This window comes from Lathamus discolor, chromosome 15 (genome assembly GCF_037157495.1).
Source record: "Lathamus discolor isolate bLatDis1 chromosome 15, bLatDis1.hap1, whole genome shotgun sequence".
Lineage (NCBI taxonomy): Eukaryota > Metazoa > Chordata > Aves > Psittaciformes > Psittacidae > Lathamus > Lathamus discolor.
The window spans coordinates 10,879,706-10,903,183 of NC_088898.1; the positions used below are offsets into that span (position 1 = coordinate 10,879,706).

At 58.1% G+C, this 23,478-nt stretch overlaps 2 protein-coding genes across 3 annotated transcripts; one reads left to right on the forward strand and one right to left on the reverse strand.

The window, feature by feature from the left end:
- Nucleotides 1–443: 443 nt before the first annotated feature.
- Nucleotides 444–16,366, reverse strand: NDOR1 (NADPH dependent diflavin oxidoreductase 1). Of its 2 annotated transcripts, none has more exons than XM_065696090.1 (15): nt 16,185–16,366; nt 15,889–16,023; nt 14,451–14,528; nt 14,002–14,099; nt 12,974–13,072; nt 12,206–12,307; nt 11,508–11,714; nt 11,056–11,177; nt 9,814–10,034; nt 9,379–9,486; nt 8,576–8,690; nt 7,534–7,680; nt 6,849–6,967; nt 3,662–3,756; nt 444–650 (listed from the first exon to the last, which is right to left on the reverse strand). In XM_065696090.1, the coding sequence occupies exons 2-15, from the start codon at nt 16,021–16,023 to the stop codon at nt 506–508; spliced, it is 1,791 nt and encodes a 596-aa protein (XP_065552162.1). In that variant the 5' UTR covers nt 16,185–16,366; the 3' UTR covers nt 444–505. The 2 variants fall into 2 exon arrangements, with proteins under 2 accessions (XP_065552162.1, XP_065552161.1); XM_065696089.1 differs by having other exon boundaries at nt 15,889–16,042; nt 16,185–16,203.
- Nucleotides 16,219–16,870, forward strand: TMEM203 (transmembrane protein 203). The gene has a single exon (XM_065696097.1). It carries the CDS (start codon nt 16,349–16,351, stop codon nt 16,757–16,759), a length of 411 nt encoding a protein of 136 aa, XP_065552169.1. The 5' UTR covers nt 16,219–16,348; the 3' UTR covers nt 16,760–16,870.
- The last annotated feature ends 6,608 nt before the right edge of the window (nt 16,871–23,478 follow it).

Below are 23,478 nucleotides of genomic sequence, written 5' to 3' on the forward strand. Positions count from 1 at the left end.
CAGGTCTGGCAAGGCAGCCTCCTGCAGCAAGCGCTGCTGCCGCTGACTAATGCCAGGGTGGAGAGGCTCCTTGCAGCAGCTCACTTCCTCCAGGTCCCACCACCACCAGCAGCCAACGCCAACACCGAGCTGTAGCGATACCGGCGGGTGCTGCTCACCCGCTCAAAACTGGGACCCCGGGAGCTGGAGCACGTGGATGGGATGGCAGCTTGGTCCCACGCAGGAGCCAGCCAGCAGCATTCCACCAGATTCCTCGCCTCCACTCCAGCATGGGGAGCCAGGCTTCACCCCACCAAACCCACCCCCAGCAGTCGGGTTCCCCCTGCCCACCGTGGCCCTGCTGCCATTGGGGGCTGGGGGGCTGGTTGGATAAATCCACTCCCTCTGCCAGACCCCTATCCTGGTTGGGATAATCTCATCCCAAGGATGATGCTGAAGGTGGATCCTTTTGCTGGCTCCTTTATTCAGGCACAGTTCATGGGAAGGGGGAGGCTGGGAGCCAGGCTTATGACCATGTTTCAGACTGGAAGCGCTGGGACCGTTCCAGGGCTGCTAAATACTCCTCAGCTTCAGAGGGTGACAGGCCACCTTCCAGCTGCAGCACTGACTGCAGGGCTTCTGCCACCGCCGCTGGCATCTGCTTGGCATTCCTGGAGGAGAGAGGAGGTGGTGCAATGGAGGGCAAGCAGGAAAACTAGGGCGTATCTGCAGCCTCAGTGCCCCGGCAAAGCAGGGCAGCATCGCCCCCTCCAGCTGAACCCACCACCCCATACAGCACAGGGGGAACCTGCCTCACCCTGCAAGAGAGGCTGCCTGGCACTGAATAAATGACAGGCTTTGAGAGGCAGCTCCTGCATTCCCTAGGGAGCAGCACCGTCATCCACACAGGACTTCTCAGTGGTGGCATTTGCAGGCACAGACATGGCAAAGGAGCCTTAGTTGTGGCCCCATATTGCTCCATTTCCTATCACGCTCATTAGAGGGACATGAGGAATATGCACGAGGTGCAATTTATCAGCGGGAGAACAGGAAACTGTCCTTTCATCTCGGGAAACACTCAGTGTGGAACGTGTCTGATCCTGAGCTGGCGAGACAACTGCAGTGAAGGAGCAACCGTGTCCATCATCTGCCACCTCCTTGCCAGAGATCTGCAGTGATTGTTCTGATATTTGCAACCAAAGCCAATTCAAACCTCCAAATAAAGAGAAATGGTGAAGGAAATGTGAGCTCCTGTGTAGAAGATACCCAAACAGGATCCAGCTCTTCCAAGCACAATTAGTTCTCATGGGAAATCAGAAATTCAGACTTTTTCCTGGAGAGAGTTTCATTTGATGAACTGACTGTGCGAGAAGAAAACAGCTAATAAAACATTTCCCAGGCTGCTCCAATTGGCACAAGCAGCTGGTAACGTCCTTGCTGTGCCCCAGGAACAAGGCAGAGCTCTGACTTGCGTTTGAAGCTGATTAACATCCCAAAATACACAGAAAGGAGGTCTTCTTTTTTTGGAAGTCGCATTGTTTCTGAGTCAGGCACCAATATGCAAGTCCAAGATCGTGGGGCTGGGCTTGGGATGCAAAACATGTCAAATAGCTGGGTTTTGCAGGAAAAAAAAATAAGGGAGATTTGCAACCTTTTCGCCCCTGGGCACAACCATAGACAAGATCCAGCCCTGGCTGCCCAGAGTCTGCCCCAGGCAGCAAAACCACTGTGCTGCATGGGCCAGGGCCAGTGCTCAGGGACACACAGCCCAGGACCCACTTTTCCATTTTCTCCTGGTGAGGCTGAAACTGTCAATACTATTTTTAGGAGAAAAAGAGGCCGTTTTGAGGCCAGGCCACCTGCACCTTCCTGTTTGGCATCCCACTGGAAAGTCAGAGTCTGTGGGTGAGGGAAAGGCACTGTGATCCCGGGTATCCATCAGTGTGGTGTGGGCTGGTCAGGACAGGTGGGGAAGCGCTCACTGGGAACAGCACAGTTGGCATTTGTACAAGGAGGGTGACGCTCTCAGATCATAGAATCCCAGCCTGGTTTGGGTTGGAAGGGGCCTTGAAGCTCATCCAGCTCCAACCCCTGCCACATGCAGGGACCCCTTCCACTGGAGCAGCTTGCTCCAAGCCCCTGTGTCCAACCTGGCCTTGAGCACTGCCAGGGATGGGGCAGCCACAGCTTCTCTGGGCACCCTGTGCCAGTCTCACCTGCCTGCTCAGGGCTGAGGCTATCCCATGCTGTGGACAAAGATGGGTCCAGGAGCAACCCTGATGTCCAAAACACCATCCTCATGGCCACTACGAATCCCTGCAATGGGGAGAGCTGTGCAAGCCCTGCTCTTTCCAAGACACTGATCCTTTTTTGGCTGTCCCCAGGGTGTCTCCATCAGCACCAGAAAGTAGCAAAGAGCACAGGAGAGGGGGAGTACAGAGCCATCAAGACACCATGCCCAATGGCCACCTAACAGCTGCCCAATAGTCTCAGCATTTGGTCTGTGGGAGGAGGCACAACCCCAAGTCCGAGGTGCAGCTTGATGGAGGAAATGGAACCCAAACCCCAGCTCCATGGGAAGGAATGGCTGGTTTGGGATAAGGGCCCCAGGAAGCCCTGTGGAGCAGTGAGGCACAGCAGAGCAGGGGCAGTGGCCTGCCCTTTGCTTCCTGGGCAGTAACCAAGAACCTCCCTCTCCCAGGAATGCACTGAGGCCAGTCCCACCCCACAAGGCACCAGGGGAGTTCCTGCTCTCGTGGAGGACAGGCAGGGAAGAGCCTCCTGCAATTGCTGCTAATGTCGACAGCAAGGCCCAGGGTTGCTCAGCACTTCCCAGGTCACGGGGTGCACGACAAACACCATCCCCAGCCTCTCACCTGCTCAAGGAGCCCAAAGCATTTCACAACCCTCACCCTGGGCAGCAGGGAGCAGCCTCCTCCCTGCAGCCACACAGGCAGCAACAAGGGCAGGCAGGTTAAAGGCTTTGCCCAGGAAAAGAGCCAACAAGCAAGGAACGGAGCTGCAGATGCTCTGCCTCCAAAGGCCCCACATTTTGGCCAACAGCCCAAGGTTTCCAACCAGCCCAAGCCTGGTGAATGACTGTGCTGTCAAAGGAGGCAGGCTGCAGTGCAACACGGCTTGTCCCTGACCCAGGAGGACTGTTTTGGGTGCAAAGAGCAAGTCAGAATGTGCCAAGGGTCCCAAAAGCTGCTGCTCACACGCCCCAGCACTGGTGGAGCCCTGGTAGATTGTGCTTTGAAAGCCTCCTGCCCACATAAGTGGCCACAGCAACCACCCAGGCCTTTTCCTCCAGTTTCACTGGGTCCTGCTGGAGGAGGGGGTGTGAGAAGGCCGAGGATTTGCCATGCTCAGAGGCCAGGCAGCTGCTGGGATGATGCTCATCACGGGTGCTGGCAGTTGGAGGGATGGGCACACAAGGTCAACTGCAGCAGCTTTACCGAGGTTGTGGCTCTGCTCCTCCTCAGAGCACAGGGTAGGTGAGAAATGGCTCCCTAAGCCCAGGGCTTGTGGAGCAGGACACACGGAGAGGAAGAGGCTGGTCCCTCTGCAGCAGGCACTGCAGCCCTACAGACCTGCTGAGCCGGGGGAATGGCTCTGCGGAGATGGGAAGCAGCAACATGAACCCCTGCTCCCTTGATCCCTGCAGAGCCCTTGCACTCACCCAGCCAGGTAGACACGAGCATTCCTGCTGCTCAGCAGCTCCCACACCAGCCTGCGGTTCTCCAGGATGCGGTGCTGGACATAAACCTTCTCCTCCTGCAGGAAAGCACAGTGCTGAACCCACCAGCCCTGCCAGCAGCCTCAGCTCCAGCTCTAGCCCCATCACGCCTGCCTGACCCTGGGGACTGTTCTGAGGGGCTGTTCACAGGAGCTCGGTGCAGCACAGACTGGGAGGAGCAGTTGGATGAACTATCACACAGGGAGGGGGATCCCCACTCCTAATGTCAGTGCACTGGGATGGGGTGCTGGGAGATGGGTGCAGCAGCAGGAGCTTCAGTGGGGAATGTGCCCAGAGTAGCACCCCCAAATCCTCTGGCTGCTCCTGCCTGCTCCAGCTCTGGTGAAGAGCCCAGGGACATGAGCTGGGGAGTCCCCACCAGGACTTCTTTCCTGTCCTCATCTCTTCTATCTATGCACCCCTTTGCGAAGGCTGCTGCAAGGCAGAGACCCTTCCCTGCACCCCTGGCTGCTGCTCCTGTCACTGGCTGGAGACCGGAACCAGCTTGAAAGGACAGAAAGCTTGGAGGGGTGGCCTTGGTCCCACTCCCTGCCCTTCGCTGTGCTTAGGGACTTCTGGCACAGCCCAGCCCAGCTGAGGAGAGTTCCCACAGGGTTAATCCACAAGACTTCATGCATCCAAGCAACTGCCTACAGCCCTGGCTCCTGCCCAAGAGGAACACCATTGCCAACGTGCCTGAGTTCACTGCTTGCTCCTCTGTGACAAAGGTGACACTGTGATGGAGGCCAGGCCCTCAGCCGCATGCCCCATCACACGGGGCTCTGCACAGCCCTGGTGCAGCCACCACCCCACCTCCTCCTCCCAGCCCATCCAGGCCCAAAGGCAAGGAGGCTCCTGCTGCCCCTGACACTGCCTGTGTGCTGCACAGGAGGTGTGAGTGGGAACAGCCCTGCTGTCACGGGAGCCGGTCACTGCAACGTCAGCAGGTCCCACACAGCGCTGCTGCACTCAGGCCACCCCCGGGCACAGCCCCGCTCGGCGCTGGTGCTGCAGGGGGTAAAGAGCGCACCCCAAAGACCAGCGCTGCCAGCAGCCCAGGTCCAGCACCAGCACCATCAACCAGAAGTGCTGATGGAGGCTCTGCCAGCGAGGCTGGGCTCCCAGGGGGTCACTTCAGGAGCTGCAGCTCCCAGAAACCAGAGCACCCAGTGACAAACCCAGGTCTCACTAAACCCCGGGGCATCCTACTGGGAATGAGCCGCATTAGACTGGGATCAGTCCGCACATGGGGAGATGTGATATGACAGGATGTCACTGCAGAGGGGACTTTATGGAGAGAAGAGGGGAATCCTGCTCAGCCATGGAGCATCCCAGCTCCTGACAGCCTTACTGAAAGCAAAGGTTTTGACAAGTTCATGGCTGTGGTATCACAGAATCTCAGACTGGTCTGGGTTGGAAGGGACCTTGAAGTTCATTCAGCTCCAACCCCCTGCCACACGCAGGGACCCCTTCCACTGGAGCAGCTTGCTCCAAGCCCCATGCAACCTGGCTTTGAACACTGCCAGGGATGGGGCAGCCACAGCTCCTCTGGGCACCCTGTGCCAGCGCCTCAGCACCCTCACAGGGAAGAGCTTCTGCCTTATATTCAACCTAAATCCCCCTTGTTAAAGTTGGAACCCATCACCCCTTGTCCTATCGCTATATTCCCTGATGAAGAGTCCCTCTCCTGCATCCTTGTAGCCCCCTTCAGACACTGGGAGCTGCTCTGATGTCTCCACGCAGCTTCTCTTCTACAGGCTGAACAACCCCGGTGTTCTCAGCCTGGCTCCATATGAGAGGTGCTCCAGGCCCTGATCATCCTCGTGGTCTCCTATGGACTTGCTCCAACAGCTCCATTTCCTTCTTATGCTGAGGACACCAGCACTGCACAGTGCTGCAAGTGGGGGCTCATGAAAGTAGAGCAGAGGGGCAGGATCATCTCCCTGAGCTGCTGCTCATTCTCTGGGGGTGCAGCCCAGCACAGGGGGGGTTCTGGGCTCAAGTGCACACAGAAGCTGGGTCATGGGGAGCTTCTCATCACCCAGCACCCCAAGTTCTTCTCCTCAGGCTGCTATGAATCACTTTTCTGCCCAACCTGTAGCTGTGCCTGGGACTGCCCCAACCATTGTACCTGTGGCTCTACGTATCTCCTACAGCTACAGACACAATGGCCCAATGATCCTGCCCACCTGCCTGTGTGGCACTACAAGGGCTCAGTGGCAGAAGACTCATGACAAACAGAGCAGGCAGAGGAGGCCGGGAGGCACACTCCAATATGAGTCCTGTCCCTCCAGAGTCTGTGAGGGCAGGAGGAGGTTCTGGGGATGCTCTCCAAGGAGCAGCAGGTCCCCACTTCACGGTGTGAGCCACCAGACAAAAGGCACGCTGGTCACCCAACAAACCTCTGCAGTGCTGCTCTGGGTCATCAAAGACTTGGAGAGCCTTCAAAGAAGCATTCAACCCGTGCCCTGCAAGTGACTGGATAAAAGGTGCTGGCTTCATATCAATGCATGCACACAGCCAGAAGAAAAGGACTGGTGCAGCTGAGCTACCTGGAAATACCCATTCTCACCACCCCTTTTTATCAGATCTCTGTTTCAAAGGCAGGCTGAGCTGTCAGTGCCATCAAGGGCACTGAGGCAGGGCAAGGCAGTGAAAACACCAACGACACTGCCTGGGAAATACGGGAGCAAAGTGAGAGGCTGAGCTGTGGGGGTGCTCGTACCTCCAGGAGCTGTCTCCTCATGGCTGGGGCTCGGGGAGAGCTGGCACAAAGGCCACTGATCAGAGGGACACGGTGGGGAGGGTGGCACTCAACCAAGAAAGGTGCCTGGTGACCCCGGAGAGGCTGGGAGCCCTTTCTCCCTCACGTGGTCCAGCCAAACAAAGCTGCTCACCCTTATCTGCTCCGGTGCTTGCTGGCCCTGTCCCAGACATCTTTCCATGTCCTGGCTGGGCAGTGGCACTGCAGTGCTGGGGAGATCCCAGCCAGCACCGAGGTGACCACTGTGCCACCCCACCAGGCTCTCCTAAGGCCATGAAAACAGGTCCAGGGGCAGAAACACTGGCAGAGTCCCATCAGTGCTGCCTCACGTGCCTCTTTATCCACCCTCATCCCCTGGGAACTAACCTGGTCCCTGGAGAAGGCCGTGAAGAGTGTCAGGAAGCCCTTTGCCACCAGCTCTTCCCACTCTGCCTGACAGTAGAAGTCCTTGGATTTCTGGCGGCAGCCAAAGAACAAGCAGTTCCCTGCAGGGAGCAAACCAGAGGGGCTGTGCTGGGGACTGAGCACCCTGAGTGCTGGGCACTGCTCCTGTAGTGCCCATGGCACCTGTGGCTCTCGTCTGTCTGCTGAGCTTAGCTCACAGCCCTGCCCTGGAAGAGCCAGGAGCCACATCAGAATGAAGCCAAGTGACCTATGGCAACCAAAGGTGCTGGTAAAGCAGGAGATGGGGAGCAGGTAGGGTGAGCTCCCCAGGCCTGCAGCTCCCCAAGGCTGCATGCTCCCCTCCAGCAGCCTCCTGCTGAGACCCACAGCTGAGCTGGGGGAATGAGAATGGGACAAGGGCAGAGGCACAACTCCATGTGCAGCAGATGAGCTCAGTAACCCATCCCTACTCACAGAGAGCCAAGAAAGAGCCTCTGCAGAGCCCTATCCCAACCCAAGGACAGCAGCACCGTCTGAGTAACCACACATGCTGCACGCAGCAAGCTTTGGTCCTCACCTGCCCCAGAGCCCAGCCTGCTCCTAAACACAGCAAAGCCTGGGCCTGTGCAAGCCCTTAGGAGCACCCAGAGCCAGGGCTACCCCTCACCTCTCCATCCCTGTGCCACCCGCTCCTGTATTGCTGCTCGGAAAGGTGCCACCCCTGTGCCAGGGCCGATCATGATGACAGGAGTGTCGGGGTCAGATGGGAACTTCAGGCTCCCTTTCTTTACCCAAAGAGGCACCCGGATATCACCTGCAAAGCAAACAGACCAAGTGGCATCACCCCACCACCACCACCCTCCAAAGATCCTGGTGGCTCCTGGCTCAGCACCACCCCAGCACCAAGCACGCTGGTGCCACAGAGACACGAGGTGTGTGTGAAAAGCTTCAGCCCTGTCTCTGCAAGCACCTGAGTGAACCCCAAAGCAAAGCAAGAGCCCCACAGTACATGTACTGTGGGTCAGCCTTCTCACACAGGGATGACAGCAGTGGAGGTGAGCAGAGATCTCAGCCTGGCTGTCAAGTCAGGAATGGCCAAAGCTACCTCTGCTGGGAGCCAGAGAGGTGAAGATCCTCATCTAGCTTCTCTGAGGAGACCCAGTCTTGCCCTGGAGTCATACAAAGTAGTTCTCTACCATCCTGCATCAAGGACACCCCATGAGCTTGTTATGTTTGCCTGGGGACCAGGCTGGAGGGGTTTTGTGTTTGAAGCAGATAACCAGCACACACAGGCTTTGCAGGCCAGGATGGATGTGCTCAAAGGACCATCCTCAGCGCTGGGGCTATGGGGCTGGAGGTGTCCAGCAGTCAGAGCACTACCAGCTCCAGGACACCAGAAGCAGCCAACTGTGGGACAGCAGGGCACTGAGAGCAAGAGGGAAGAATAGCTGGGACATAACCGGGAGTTCAGGGTGTTCAAGGCAACCTGGAAGAGCATGCAAGGCTCTGAAGAGGACGGGAGCAGCGGAGAAGGGCTGTCAGTGTGAGTTCAGCCCATCCTGCCAAGCCAGCATGCTCCAGCTGCCCGTGGTGGCGGTGGTGGTGCTCCACCACATGGTCAGCACCACACAGCTCCACCACGGTCCCATGAGAGCAGCACTGGGTGCTGTGCAAGCACATAAAGACACTCGTAGAGTCCAAGCAATTACCTTGCTCTGGGTTGAGAGAAGCCAACCAGGTAGAGCAGAGGCCACGGCGGGGTTTGCTGAGCCACGTCTTGTACTGCACCACTGCCATAAGGATCTGGATCCGGTCAGGATGAGCCTACGCCCAGCAAGAGTCAGGAGAAGCGAGAAGCCACCCAGCACAGCTCTGCAGGAAGAGCCCTGTGCCTCCTCCAGGGACAAAGCCTGTGCCCAGCTCCTGCCAGTGCCCCTGCTACCCTTGTCCCAGCCTCAAACAGCCACTTGGACATAGAATGGAGCAGAGCCTGGCTCAAAACCTTTTCAGCGGGGAAGGGGATCTTCCCAGAGGAGCAGTGCTGTGGGAAGACTGCACAGCTGACAACAGCAAGAGATACTGTCCAACCCAAGAGGCACCCACAGAGGACAAATGCCAGCTGACATGGGCTGACATGTGCCAAGCCACCCAGGGCAGGTCCCACTGCCACCTCCCGGCTGCAGCAGGAAGCAGCACTCCCCTTCCATGCCCACACCACCCAGGATGCTCCCAGCCTAAGCGCCACCACATCCCACTGCTCCCTGTGACAAGGACACCAGATCTCTGCTGTGCACTGGGACAGCCCTGGCACTTGTGGGGCCCTGAGGTTTACATCCAGCACGTCAGGGTGCTGCAGGATTACAGCAGAGCAGGGGTTTGGGTGGGCTGCGGGTGCGCAGAGGGCCTGGGAGTACAGCCTGAACATCCACAGTGTGCACAGCACCAGTGGTGAGCCCTGGCCCTGCCGGACCCTCAGCTCAGAACCTGAGGCCAACAGGGGCTGAGATCTTACCAGCATGGAGGAGGCAATGGAGAAGGCACGAGGTCTGATGCACGGGATGAGGTCCAGCAGGTATTCGGGTGGAATAGCACACGTGGTGTGAGGGAAATCCCACATGACCTGCAAACCAAGGCTGGTGAAACCTGGGACAGCCCAGAGGCAGCCTGCCTGCTTCTCAGGGGATTAGAGGGTGCCCCACGCTGCCCCTGACTGATGCCACCATCACTAACCCTGAGCACCAATCCTGTCCCACCACCCTCCTCTCACCCCCAGGCTGCAGCACAGGGCCCACCACAGAGCCCAAGCAGCTTTGGAGCAGGTCTTAATCCACCAGTGAAGTAGATTAAATTCCCCAGCCAAGAAATACTGGCTGAGCCTCTGCCTGGGTGCTTTATCCATGGCACAGCCCTCACAGAGTGGCTCTGGCATGCTCTTGGGCAGCCTCACCTCCAGCGTGGTCCTGCGGGGCCGGTTGCAGTAGCTGTACAGCTCCTCCTGGCCCTGGGCAGAGCTGAACTCCTGCAGCTTCTCCCTCTCCAGCTCACTGGTGGAGAAGCAGGACAGGAGCTGGAAGAAAGAGCGCCGTGGCACGCAGGAAATGTCCAGGTAGTGTGTGACCAGGTGCCGGATGGAGCAGGGCTGTGGCAGCAGGGCTGGGAGGGCTGTCCCTGCAGGGAAGGCAGCAGCAGCTCAGCAGGGGGCTGAATGCAGAGCACTGCCTGCCTGCTGCCCCTGCAGCTCTGCAGCTCCACAGGCACCCACACAAGGGCAGCCCTGCTGCCTGCAGGCACTCAGCTGCTGCATGAGCGTGCCAGAGGAACCAACTTTAGTTACTGCCACCACTGCTTCCCCCATGGGCTCCCACTCCCTCCTGCTCTTCCCAGCTTGCTTTTCAAGCCCACAGCTTTGCAAAAGAGAAAGCCACTGGTGTTAAGCTGTCCTTTATACAAGTGTTTTAGGATGATGCCTTATCCATATGGGTGCCACCTTGCCTGTACACAGTGCAGAGGAAATAACCAGCAGTGTGGTATGTGTCAGGCTTGTCCTTGCTTCCTGCTTCTCTCCCAAGCGCGTGAGGAGCCGCGTGAACTTAGAATCATAGAATCACAGACTGGCTGGGTTGGAAGGGAGCTTAAAGCTCACCCAGCTCCAACCCCTGCCACGGGCAGGGACCCCTTCCACTGGAGCAGCTTGCTCCAAGCCCCTGTGTCCAACCTGGCCTTGGACACTGCCAGGGATGGGGCAGCCAGAGCTTCTCTGGGCACCCTGTGCCAGCGCCTCACCAATTTCTCTTGGGTTTGCCTGCCAGGCCAATAACCCAGCAGTGAGCACTTGGTCACTGGGCAGAATGGGGAGACCAGCATGCCCCAGGCAAGGAAGCACAGGCTTCCTGACTCAGGGTGGGGAGGCTGCAGGATCTTCCACAGGATCCTCCACAGCAGGACACTGCTGGAGTCCTCCCAGGAGTCACATTAACATGAGATCCCTAATGTGGGATCCAGAGGCACTCAGAGCTGGGAGGGAAGGAGGACCCCTAAACTGTGAGACAGGCACACGCCCTGTGTCCACCAGCCACTCCCAGCTCCCTGTAACCAGGGCTAAAGCAGAGGAAAAGCAGAGCTCCAGGCTGGGGAAGGGCTCAGAGCTGCCCTGTCCCCAGGAAGGAGAGGAGCAGTGGGCAGCACCTACCAGGCTCCGTGGGCTTGAGCACAAAGTGCCTGTCCGGATCCAGCCGCAGGAGCTGGCAGAACTGCTCCACATCTTCTGGGCAGTTCTGGGGCTGCACCATCACCACGTCCCCAGCACTGTACCTGCGGGTGCAGTGGGACCAGCTGAGTGCAGCCATGGGGCAGGCTACGGGCACAGCACCATCATCCAGCACCCACACCAGGACAGAGGCCACAGCTCAGCCAAACTCCCAGTGTCACCAATGTTGTGCTCTCTAACCTGACAAGGCAAAGAGCTGATCCATGAGCAGGACACTGTCATACACCCCTGACTGCCATGCAGGGGGACAGTGCAGCCAGGACCACATCCACAATGCTGCAGCTTCAGATCTTAGGGAAAAGGGGAGTGGAAGAGGAAAGCAACAGGACACCCCATCCCACCCAGCAAAGCTGGGGAGTCAGGAAAATGCTCACGTGATCCCTGAGCCTGTGACATCAAACTCTATGAGCCGGACATCCTGGAAGTGGGATTGTGCCGTGAGCCGCTGGTTGGACACCACCGGAGCAGCGAAGGGACAGAACTCGGAGGGAGCAGCTCTGGGTGCTGTGGGCTGGAGCAGAACCATGTTGGGCTGTGGGGAGTCCTCAGCCACGTAGTGTAGGGTGTACTTTGGGGGCAGGCTATGGAGAGGAGAGCAATGCAGTGTGGTTACCTCCATGCCACAGCGCCTCTGCTGCTGTAGTGCTAGAGGCTGGAGGCAGGGAGAGGCCTGAACTCTGCCCACCATACACAGCACCCATCATCCCTGTCTCCTGGAGCTGGCTTGGGGCAAGGGAACACAATGCAGACTGCCAGGAGACCCCAAAGGCTCCAGAGCAGGCAGAGGAGGAGGTGGGGCATACACACTCAGCAGGGCTGCCTAGGCAGAGGCATGTCAGGACAGCCAAATGGACACAACCCTGCTGGGACAGCACACCCAGGGGACAGGGGGACACCCCATCCAGTGAGAGATGGGCCACTCGTGACCAAAGTCCAAGGGATACTTGGGACCCCAGAAGCTGCTTGGGGAGGCTTCCTGGTCAAAGCTCATCTTCAACCCAGGAAAGAGCCAAGGAAGCAGAGCATCTCACCCCAGGCAGCTTCAGCAGCCCCTGCCTCCCCCTGCACTCACCGTACATCTGGGCTGATGATCTCAAGGCCAGGAGGGAGAGGATACAACACGAGGATCTTGTCCCATAAGGCCACAAGCCATGGATCAATCACTGCATCTGGCCTGCAGGCAGGAAAGTCAGGCTGCAGCAGTGCAGCAGCACCCCTTCAGGCTCAAGCGCTGCTACACCTGCACCCAGACACCACTGAGCCACTCCTGGGCAACCACCTCTGCTCTGTTTCCACCACAGAGTCACTCCACACCATTCCCTCCCAGCTTCAGGTCTGGAAACATCTCAGCATCTGAGCAATCACTCACTGTCTGTGGATCAACCGCTGATGCCTGAACAGAACCACCAACCCCCTGCGTGCAACTGGTGGCAGTCACTAACTCCTGGAGCACACACAGCCTCTGCCCCATGCAAGGAGAGCAGCAGCACAGCTCAGGCTGTTGCAATGTAGCAGGTACAGCTGTGTAAACCCCCTCCCCACCCCTCCGGCCTCGACCTGAAAAGGACTGGGGCAGAGCCAGGAAATGTTTGCACATGCTGGGGGACACAGACACCCTGGGGAAGGAAGTGACCCAGGTCCTGGCACAGGAGAGCAGAGAGCAGCATGTTCAGAAAGCAGCAGGAGGCTGCTGCCATGTCTGGGGCACAGAAGCAGAACTATGGTGGGAGCAGCATGATGCTGTCCCCAGGGATGTGGTAAAGCATACACAGCCCTACCAATGACAAACCAAGGTGCACCCCAGGGCTCCCTCCTCTGCACCCCTCCACTGGGCTCTTACCCCAAGTCATGCTGGTCATCTCCCAAGGCCACTGGCAGCAGAGGGTTGCCACCAAGCTGCAGCACCCGCTTGTGCAGCTTCTTCGCAATGAAGTTAAACCTGAGGACAGAATAAGCTCAGCTGCAGAGACCCAGCAAGTGGAACCTGGCCCCGGCCCTGCCCCCGGCCCTGCCCAGCCTGGGCCTCCATCCTGGGGCAGTTCAGAGAGCCCTAGAATCCCAGCCTGGTTTGGGTTGGAAGGGACCTTAAAGCTCCTCCAGCTCCAACCCCTGCCACGGGCAGGGACCCCTTCCACTGGAGCAGCTTGCTCCAAGCCCCTGTGTCCAACCTGGCCTTGAGCACTGCCAGGGATGGGGCAGCCACAGCTTCTCTGGGCACCCTGTGCCAGCGCCTCAGCACCCTTACAGGGAAGAGCTTCTGCCTAGGAGCTCATCTCAGTCTCCCCTCGGGCAGGCTAAAAGCTGCCGGCTGCCACTTGCTGGGCCACTCAGGCTGTTCCCAGCTCCCAGAAGGGACTCAGGGAGGTGCAGCTTCCCTTCAGGAGAGCTGTGTCCCAGACAAACACTTCCTTCCCTCTCACTGATCATGAAGCTCAGGAACACTCCCATCCCTCCCACTACAGCTCTTTTGGGCACATGGGAACGATCTTTTGGGAGAGAACTGGGACCAGTGGGTCTGGCTGCCACCTCAGACTCTGTGTTTCATATCTCGCATTGGCTTGTTCCACCCAAATTCCTGGGGCACAGGCTGTCCTGCAGAACAGAATGGCTGTACTGACTGACTGAAAAATGATGCACGACACACTGCAGCAAAGCATTGCTTGAAGAGCTCGGGAGGAAAGAAACAGACAGAAGCCAGTTCCTGGGAATTAGGAGGCTCATGGGCTCATTTTGAAGGCTGACGGCAATTTCATTTTGTGTGAGCTACTGCTCTGGAACCAGGCTCTGTCTCCCCCCTCACCCCCTTCGTTCTCTGGTCCCGCTGCAGCCGGAGCTGAGGAGCAGACCCGGAGCCTCCGCGCTGCTTACTTGGGGTAGGAGGAGTCGCCGAGGCCCAGCACGGCGTAGTCCAGCCGGCAGAGGGCACCAGAGGGCAGGTTCTTCCGGAACAGGAACCGCCAGAACAGCTGCAGGGACACGGCGGGGTCACGCTGCTGCCGGGGAGCCTCCCCCGGCCTCTGCCCGCCCGGCTCCCTCCTGCCCCAGAGCAGCGCGGGGAGCGGGGCTTTCTGCAGAGGTGACCCCCGAGAGCAGCCACTGCGCTGTGAGCCCTGCGCAGCTGCGGCTCCTGCCACAGTGCGGCCTCTCCCGCTGCTGAAACCTCACCCTGCCCCTGTCCCATCACTGACACCAGGTGTGGCTGGTGCTGCGCCAAAGCTCCCCCTTCCAACAGTAACCACTGCTCAAGCTGCTCCCAGAGAGAAATCCAATCACTGGAGCAGGAATGTAAAAGCAACGTGGAGAGGAGCACTTCCTACCTTCATGTTGTCAGGGGGGTCACCCTGGCCAGTGGTTGCACACACAAATACCACCAAGAGCTCATTGATGAGGTTGGCCTGTGGGCAAAACATGGAAAGGCATATTCAGGTCAGCAGACAACAAATACATGTCAATAGAATCACAGCATAGTTCGGGTTGGAAAGGACGTTAAGATCATGGAGTTCCAACCCCCCTGCCATGGGCAGGGACACCTCACACTAAACCATCCCACCCAAGGCTTCATCCAACCTGGCCTTGAACACCGCCAGGGATGGAGCATTCACAGCTTCCCTGGGCAACCCATTCCAGTGCCTCACCACCCTAACAGGAAAGAATTTCCTCCTTAGATCCAATCTAAACTGCCCCTGTTTAAGTTTGAACCCATTACCCCTTGTCCTGTCACTACAGTCCCTAATGAAGAGTCCCTCCCCAGCATCCCCATAGCCCCCCTTCAGATACCGGAAGCTGCTCTGAGGTCTCCATGCAGCCTTCTCTTCTCCAGGCTGAACGGCCCAAGCTGCTCACATCACACTGACTTCATGTCAAACCATGCTCAGAATAAACCCCACAGCCTCCCATGGCAACACCTCCTCCACAGGCACTGCAGCAGCAGCAGCCCATCAGTGCTCCTCACCTCGCAGGGTACAGCTGGGTAAACCCAGCGCAGCCATGGGTCAGTGCTCCGTTCTCACCCCCTTTCAGCTGAGTTAAGCACAAGCTGCCCTCACAAAGGGCACAAAGGCAGGGTCTGGTGAACCGGGAGCAGGTCACAGCGAGGATGCCCCAGTGCCACTGATACGCGGACTGACTCCACAACTCGTTAAAGTTGTAAAGTAGGTATGCTTTATTCAGCGCTGAGCTGCATGGGGATCGTTCCTCTAAAGTATGCACACCCAGGGTCGTTCTTCCTTTACATTTATTCCCTTACGCCTATACATATTTAGTATCTGTCCCCACTTCGTATTATAATGAGCTAGAAGGTCCTTTGCCCCTGCGCAGTGCCCCCTCTGGTCATGGGCAGGGGTCTCAAGATGAAGTAAATGAGTCTTCCTCCTGTGGGCAGGAGTCCTCAAGATGAAGTAAATGAGTCTTCCTCTTCTTAAACTTTTCACCTTTTACTCTTTGCGCATGGCTTTAGAGTTTAGTCGGTACCTCATCCATAAATCATCAGCTTCTCCCCCTTATCAATAGACCCAGACATTCGCATTTCCTTGTCAATAATTGCTTATCAGTAGAATCAGGCCTCTGTCTCCTCCCCTTATCAGTAGTAAGCACGATAGGTGTTTACAGCAGACAATACTTCTGTTTAAGCAAGGGATTCTTCTAACTCTCTTATACAATCCCCTGTATTTTTCCTTTGTACATTTCATTAACCCTGTATCACCACAAACTGGGGTACAACCAGCCCCTGGAGCACAGCCCTGCAGCATCACTCACCACATCATAGCTGTCCAGAGCCTCCACTGTGCACTGGAGGTGCCGCCGCTTGGCTTCTCTGCCGATCCTCTCGGCTGTGTCTTGAGCTGTCCCGGTCTGGCTGCCAAAGAGAACAAGGAGCTTCCGTGCTGCCATCTGCAAGGGGGGTCACAGGCTTCAAAGGAAGGGGTTAACACCCATGTTCAAGCTTCTCGGGGCCGAAGGCGGGGGCCGGGGGCTCGGGGCCGGGGCAAAGCCCCGGCCCCGAGCCCCCGGCCCCTGCCTCCGGCCCGGTGTCCCGGCGCCGCCATACTCACCACACGCCATCCCAGCGCCGCCGCTCCTGCTTACGCCATCACCCCACCGCAGTGCGGGCGTCATCCGGCCGCGCCGCAGCCGGGGCCCGGCGGAGCCGGTGCCGGTGCCGGTGCCGCGGTGTGCGGGTCCCCCGCAGCGCCCATGTCCCCGCGGCGCCGGGACCATGCTGTTCTCGCTGCGGGAGCTGGTGCAGTGGTTGGGCTTTGCCACCTTCGAGATCTTCCTGCACGGGCTGGCGCTGCTGGCCTTCTCCGTGCTGCTCGTGCTGAAGGTGGACGGCGCGGCCGCGGCGCTGTCCTGGTGGGTGGTGTTCGTGCCGTTCTTCGCCGCTGATGGGCTCAGCACCTACTTCACCACCATCGTGACGGTGCGGCTGTTCCAGGACGGCGAGAAGCGCCTGGCCGTGCTGCGGCTCTTCTGGATCCTCACCATCCTCAGCCTCAAGTTCGTCTTCGAGATGCTGCTGTGCCAGAAGCTGGTGGAGCACACGCGGGAGCTCTGGTACGGGCTCATCATGTCGCCCGTCTTCATCCTTCTCCAGCTGCTCATGATCCGAGCCTGCCGGGTGAACTGACGCCGCTGGCACGGGTCTGCCTCCCCGCGGGCGCGCAGCGAGCTTTGCGTCTGTGCGGAGGGCAGCGGGGTACGCAGGGCTGTGTGCTGCCGCTGTGTGCTGTTCACTGTGTGCTGTTCACTGTGTGCTGCCACTGAGCTCGCTGCAGGGCCATGCAGTGTCCTGGTTCTTCCAGAGACCCTTCCGTGCCGCATCCTTGTTTCGGTTCACTCAGCTCCAAGTGTTGCTGCGCATCCTGCCCTGCGCTGTTTGGCAGTCGGTTTATTTTAAAATAAAAACGCACGGAGGGATTAGTTGGGGTTTTTTTGCTGTTGGTTTTTGGGGTTTTTTTTTGTTGTTTGGTGGTGTTTTTTTTTTCCCCTTAGAAAGCATTTTTATTTTAAATTCCTGCCTGGAGAAGGGGATTATCTGGGGGTTGGTTGCTGTGAATGTCCTCGGACACCCCAGCTGCTGCCTCACCTGCACTGCCTGAGGCCACACCGACTTCAGCCTTTGGTTGACAACAAGCTCCCTGTGACCCAGCTTCAGTGTGCACTTGAGCCCAGAACCCCACCGTGTGCTGGGCTGCACCCCCAGAGCGTGAGCAGCAGCTCAGGGAGGGGATCCTGCCCCTCTGCTGTGCTCTGGGGAGACCCCCCTGCAGCCCTGATCCAGCTCTGGGGCAGCAGCACAAGAGGGACGTGGAGCTGTTGGAGCGAGGCCAGAGGAGGCCACGGAGGTGCTGCGAGGGCTGGAGCAGCTCTGCTCTGGAGCCAGGCTGAGAGAGCTGGGCTGGGGCAGCCTGGAGAAGAGAAGGCTCCTGAAGGGGAGACCTGAGAGCAGCTCCAGTGCCTAAAGGGGCTGCAGGAAACCTGGAGAGGGGCTTGGGACAAGGGCCTGTAGGGACAGGCCAAGGGGAATGGCTTGAACCTGCCCAAGGGGAGACTGAGATGAGCTCTTAGGCAGAAGCTCTTCCCTGTGAAGGTGCTGAGGCGCTGGCACAGGGTGCCCAGAGAAGCTGTGGCTGCCCCATCCCTGGCAGTGCTCAAGGCCAGGTTGGACACAGGGGCTTCGAGCAAGCTGCTCCAGTGGAAGGGGTCCCTGCCCGTGGCAGGGGTTGGAGCTGGAGGAGCTTTAAGGTCCCTTCCAGCACATACCAGGCTGGGATTCCATGATTCATCAGCACAGCTAATTTATTTCCATCTTTCCTCTCACTTCCCTAAGCTATTTCATGCCTTCAGTGCTCTGCAGGGTGTTACATGGCCGTGCTCTGAGCCAGAGAGAACTGATGTGTGCGTTTTCAAACAAAAAAGGGTTTTTTTTCTTTGTGTTTCAGATCCATTCCCTGAGTACTGAGATGGGGTGCTGGGGGCGAGGCACAGGGTCAGGAGGGTGCACGGCTGATGTTGATTGTGAAGGGGGGGGGGTCACTGTGAACCCCAGTGTTGGTGTGAAACACTGTCCTCAGCCCCCGGGAAGTGTCAGTGAGTCGGTATTCCTCAGGGAGGTGTGGCTCAGTGGGTTCAATACCAACAGCACGTCACATCTCAGCGTCACTTGGGCTCAGAACGTTTCCCACCACGAGGGTGCTGAGGGTGTGAGATATCAGGGGTTGCTCTGGAGCCAGGCCCAGGGTCTGGTCTCCTTCTGACGCAGTTTTACCTTTGGACTCTGTTGATGATGTTGCCTCTGACAAAACACCTCGTGGGAGCCAGGACTTCCCTTCCAGGCTCTGCTGCTCCCTGGCCCATCCCTGTCTCTGCCCCATCTACCCGGCTCCTCCTGGTACCACCCTCTCTGCTGCTTCATGCAGAGAGGATCTGGAGCTGCAGAACTGCTCTAAAAGCAGCTCTCCAGTTCAGAGCCATTTAGCAGAGGCCTGAAGAGCACCAGGAGCATGTCTGGGTCTGATCTCCATGTGAGATGCTCTGAGGACAATGAACAAGTGGCTGCTGCTTTCCTCTCTAGAAAGTGAATGGGAACTGTGAGGAAGTTTCCTGCTGGTGACAATGATTGTCCCTTTGCACTGCTGCTGGCTCGTCCTGGCTGTCACAGGACAGCAGTGGGAGAACCAGCTGCCTGCTCCAGCAGGACCCATGAGCTGACATCCATTTGGGCCGTGCTGAGCTTAGCCCCTGATGATAGAATCACAGAATGGTTTGGGTTGAAGGCACCTGCAAAGCTCATCCAGTTCCAACCCCCTGCAATGAGCAGGGACATCTTCCACTAGGTCATGTTGCCCAGAACCACGTCCAGCCTGTCTTTGAATGTCTCCAGGGATGGGCCATCCACCACCTCTCTGGGCAACCCGTGCCAGTGTTTCACCGCCCTCATTGTAAAGAATTTCTTCTTCACATCCAGCCTGAACCTCCTCTTTTAGTTTAAACCCATCACCCCTTGTCCTGTCACAACAGGCCCTGCAGAAAAGTCTCTCCCCATCTTTCTCATAGGCACATGTTAAGATGTGCACTGTGACCCGCTCCCCACCAACCTCTGTTCAGGTGGCACCTGGCTCCATCCTTGGCTCCTTATCCCCAGTGACTCTCAATGCCCATCCTGGGCTGAAGCTGAGGTCCTGTGCTGTAAGTATGGGCTGGGAGCACCCATTTTGCTCCATCCTGGCACATCCTGACGTGGTGCCAGGCCTTGAGCACTGGGACCTGCCTCACAGGAGCTCCTCTGCTCCTGCTTCAGCTTGTGATGTGGTTTTCCCAGGCTCAGTGTCACCAAGGTGCAGCTGTAATGTTCTGGATGTTCCTCTGGTCTGTCCGCTTGGAACCAGCCGTCTGCTGACGTGGGCCAAGCTACAGCAAAGCAAGGACACATCACCTGGGAGGAGCACAGCTTCTGCTCCTCGTCCACTTCCACCTCACTCCAGTGTGACACCGCAGCCCCGCTCTCGGTGTCCCGGTGCCGTGGTTGTGCCCACAACGTGCCCGGTGGCTCCCAGTGCATAGGCCATAGATGCTGCAGTCACTGTCGTGGGTCTGGGGAGGGAGAGGGCTCCGGTAAGAGGCAGTGGGGCTGAGGGCAAGGCTGGGATGGTGCAGGGGGGGGGCAACCAGCATCTGTTGATGGGTGTGAAGAGCCAGAACCGCAGAGGGCGGTTGGTGAAGATGGAGAGGAGCAGGAAAAGCAGCAAAGCCTCTGAGTCAGGAGGGGACACTCATGGAGTTGCCCTGGGGACTGCTCCGTGCCTTTGGACTCTCCCACAGCTCCCAAACCACCAGAGAGGGGCAAACCCAGGAAACCCAGATCAAACAGATGAGCACATGCTTCAGCCTCGCTTGGCACGGAACGGGGCCCAGGACCAGCAGCCCCAGCCTCGCAAGCAGCGTGTCACCAGGTGTGGGGTGTGACAAAGGGATGGGGCCACGTCCACCCGCTTGCAAGTGGCTTTTCCAGCATTCTGGAGCTGCCCTGGGGAAGAGCCATTGGCCAGTGGGTCCCAGATCTCTGGAGGTCAGGTGAGCTCCCAGGCGGTTGGGGACACAGGGGGACGCATTGCTGAACTGTGGCACTTGGGGGGCTGCCTGGGGGGCTGCCTGGCCAGGGTGGTGGGGGTTGCTTGGCAGTCGGCACCAGCCGTATCCTACCCTGGGACTTGCTCCTCATGCAAAGGAGTTGCCCGCTGTGCCCAGGGCACCCAGGTCCTGCAACAAAACATCTGTGCCCTCACCCCCCTCAGGGTGCAGTTCTGGCCCAGCAGCCGGTGGCCGGGGAGATGTGGCCACACAAAACTGCTGCTGGGAGCATCCCCCTCAGCGAAATCCTGTGGACACAGCTTGAGGGGATCAGCCCTGACCCTGTCCTCTGCCTGGTGAGGGCCATGTGCTCCCCACTGTTCCCTGGCATGGGGAGGGAGGCTCCTCAAGCCTCGGGCCAACAGACTCTGTTACACAGTGGAATACACCTGGGCCAACAGAGCCTGGAATAGGCTCTGGCAAAGATAAAGCTCTCACCTCTGGGTTTGGTTTTGTTGCTGCCAGCTGGGCCTTTCCCACACCCGACTGCAGCTCTGTGTGAGGGGACGGCCCTGGCTCGCTTCCAGCCCAGAGGCTGCCCTGCAGACCCGCTGGGGAGCGGCAGGGAAGGAACCAAGGTGGTGGAATGTCTGCCGGAGGGTTGTGGAGTCAAGAGCAAGGCACCAAGATCAGAAAGGATCAGTGGGGTTTATCATTTGTGAAGACGAAGAGAGAACACATAGGTGTCAGGATTGGGAATTAAATGACATCCTGGGTAGTGGCTGACCTCAGTGACCCTAGAATTTGTCTTGCATTAGCTTTGTTGGCTTTTACAGCATCCTTGGGGTGGAGCAGAGATGCAGTGACCATCAGGACGTTGTCAGCAGTTGAAAGCACAGGTCCAGTTTGAGTCACCACCCTTGGAAAGATGTGAACTGTGGAGCAAGTGCTGAAAGCCCAGAGGAAAGCAGCCAGGGTGGTGGGGGAACAAAGAGGAAAGCCTGAAGGAATGGAGGCTGCAGCAAAGGTGAATTCTCCAGAACTGCTTCTCAGAAGTTTTGCTGAGACTTTAGAGTTAGATGCTAAGAGTGGCACAGCATCCAACAGCCTTCACCTCGTGGCCACCATGGCCCTCCATCCCAGCACATCCACATGGAGCCCATCACCACAGTGCTGGGCAGCACACCCCACTCCCAGCAGGGAGCTGGTGCCTGTTCCTGCTGCCTCCCCTGCAGGGCTCAGCCAGCTCCACTATCAGTACTGAAATACTGATATTTCCATTGATATCATTAATCCCAGGATCTCATGAGGATGCAGCATTGTGCTGAGCCCCATTGAGTGCCGTGGGAGATGGAACCACCACCAGCACCTGCTCTGGGGTAGCTGTGCACAGGGAAGGGAACACACTGTGGGGTCCATGGCCAGCACAGGGGCTGGCTCCAGGCACATGTCCCTCACCCAGATCACCCACAGCTGAGATGTGGCACCAAGTCCCAAACATGGACAATTAGGGAGTTTAATAATGGTGCATACTAAGAAAGGCAGGAGGGAGGAGGAAGGGGCTGATGTGCTATTTGCCAGCTGGGACAGTAGGTGTGGGCATCCCAAAGGCAGCTTTAAATGGCCCCAGCTCCACCAGTCTTGCTGGAATGGAAGGGCAGGATAAAGCTGGTCCCTGTCACTGGGACCAGTCACAGCAAGACCCAGAGTGGGTCTGGAAGGGGAACAGGGGCCAGGAGCTCACCCAGAGACAAGGGACCTGCACAGAGCACTGCCCACACCTCCCACAGCCAGAGCTGGGGTGACCTCGTGGTGCAGAAATTGAATGGTGGGGAAATGAGAGACTCTCGTTTGGTCCTGAGTCAGGGTGTTTACCCTTCAGGAGGCGCAGGAAAGATGGTAGCGATGGAAGTGATCACATTTCACAAACACCAGCATCTCAGTGACTGGGCTCAAACCCTGCCAAGTGTCCACACAGCCTGGCAACTTCCTTCTTGGTCTCAAAGAGTCACTTCAAGGGCCACAGACAAAAGCCGATCAAACAGGGGTGTGTGTGTACTCTACCACTTCTCCATAGTGGATTTGTCCACCTGCAGTCAGAAGAATGAGGCGCTGGCACAGGGTGCCCAGAGAAGCTGTGGCTGCCCCATCCCTGGCAGTGCTCAAGGCCAGGTTGGACACAGGGGCTTGGAGCAAGCTGCTCCAGTGGAAGGTGACCCTGCCCATGGCAGGGGTTGGAGATGGGTGAACTTTGAGGTTTCTTCCAGCTCAAACCATTCCATCATTCCATTATTCTGTGAAGATGGGTGGCTGAGGGCTCCCGGCAGCTCCAGAGCACTGGGGCTGCTCCACAGCCTTTTTGGAGTGAACACAGCTCCTCGAGGGACCACATCGCTGAGGCAGGGCCACAGGCTGTGGGTGGGAGCATGTGGCACATGTCCCCACCTGCCTGGGTGCTTTGTCCTACTCACAACACTCATGAGGGGCCCATTGCTCTCAGGAGCTGTAGTGGTGGACCCAGAAGCATTGTGAAGCTTGCGCTGGGCGCCTGGCCCCAGCTGCACCCCAGCCCCTCCTGGGACAAGCCCCAGGCTGGATTCAGACCATTCCATCCTCCCCTGCTTTTGGCAGCCCAGCAGAGCCTGCCACGCACCGTGGCATGGTGTCAGCTGAGTCCCAGCCAGCTCTGTCCTTCCCTGCCCTTGTGCTCGCATGGACCAGGGCTGCTCCTGGCAGGGCTTGCCCCATGCTGGTGGCAGCGGGGTTGCCAAAGGGCTGAGTCTGGCAAAGAGACCCAAACCCCCAGAACAGGGACAGAAGCAGCAGGTCAGGCAGCCGTGCTGCCCGGGTGCTTGCAGACGGAGTCCCAGCTCCCTCCTGGGAAATCATTACCTGTCCTTCTGCCCAGAGGCAGTTAAGATGTTATCAGGTAACCTCTGAGCTATTTCTTTTCGATGGAAGGATCAGGACAAGTAAACCAGAGAGTTGCTCAGCCTGGGTTTGGAGCCAGGAGCCGGAGGGTTTGGTCGGCTCTAGGTGCACACAGTCACCATGCAGTGCCATGTGTTGTGGGGGGACCGTGGCTGGTGAGTGCCTCTGTCCTGCATGGGGATGAGTCCCCCTGGCTCAGGACATCTCTGGACCAGCCGCTGTGCAGGCAGAGGGGGATTGGCAGGCTGGGAAGGTAGCAGACTCACATTCAGCCCCTTCCCAGGAAGCCACCTGAGTCCAAAGGCGTTGTGTGGAGGTGGGAATACAGGAGCGGTGGCGTCCCTG

Coding starts and splice junctions, on each gene's coding strand:
- TMEM203 (XM_065696097.1), top strand. CDS start 16,349: ATGCTGTTCTCGCTGCGGGAGCTGGTGCAGTGGTTGGGCTTTGCCACC.
- NDOR1 (XM_065696090.1), bottom strand. CDS start 16,023: ATGGCAGCACGGAAGCTCCTTGTTCTCTTTGGCAGCCAGACCGGGACA. Junction 10,035..11,055: donor GCTCAAGCCCACGGAGCCTG/GTAGGTGCTGCC, acceptor CCTTCCCTGCAG/GGACAGCCCTCCCAGCCCTG. Junction 7,681..8,575: donor TTCTCTCAACCCAGAGCAAG/GTAATTGCTTGG, acceptor TTTGCTTTGCAG/GTGATATCCGGGTGCCTCTT.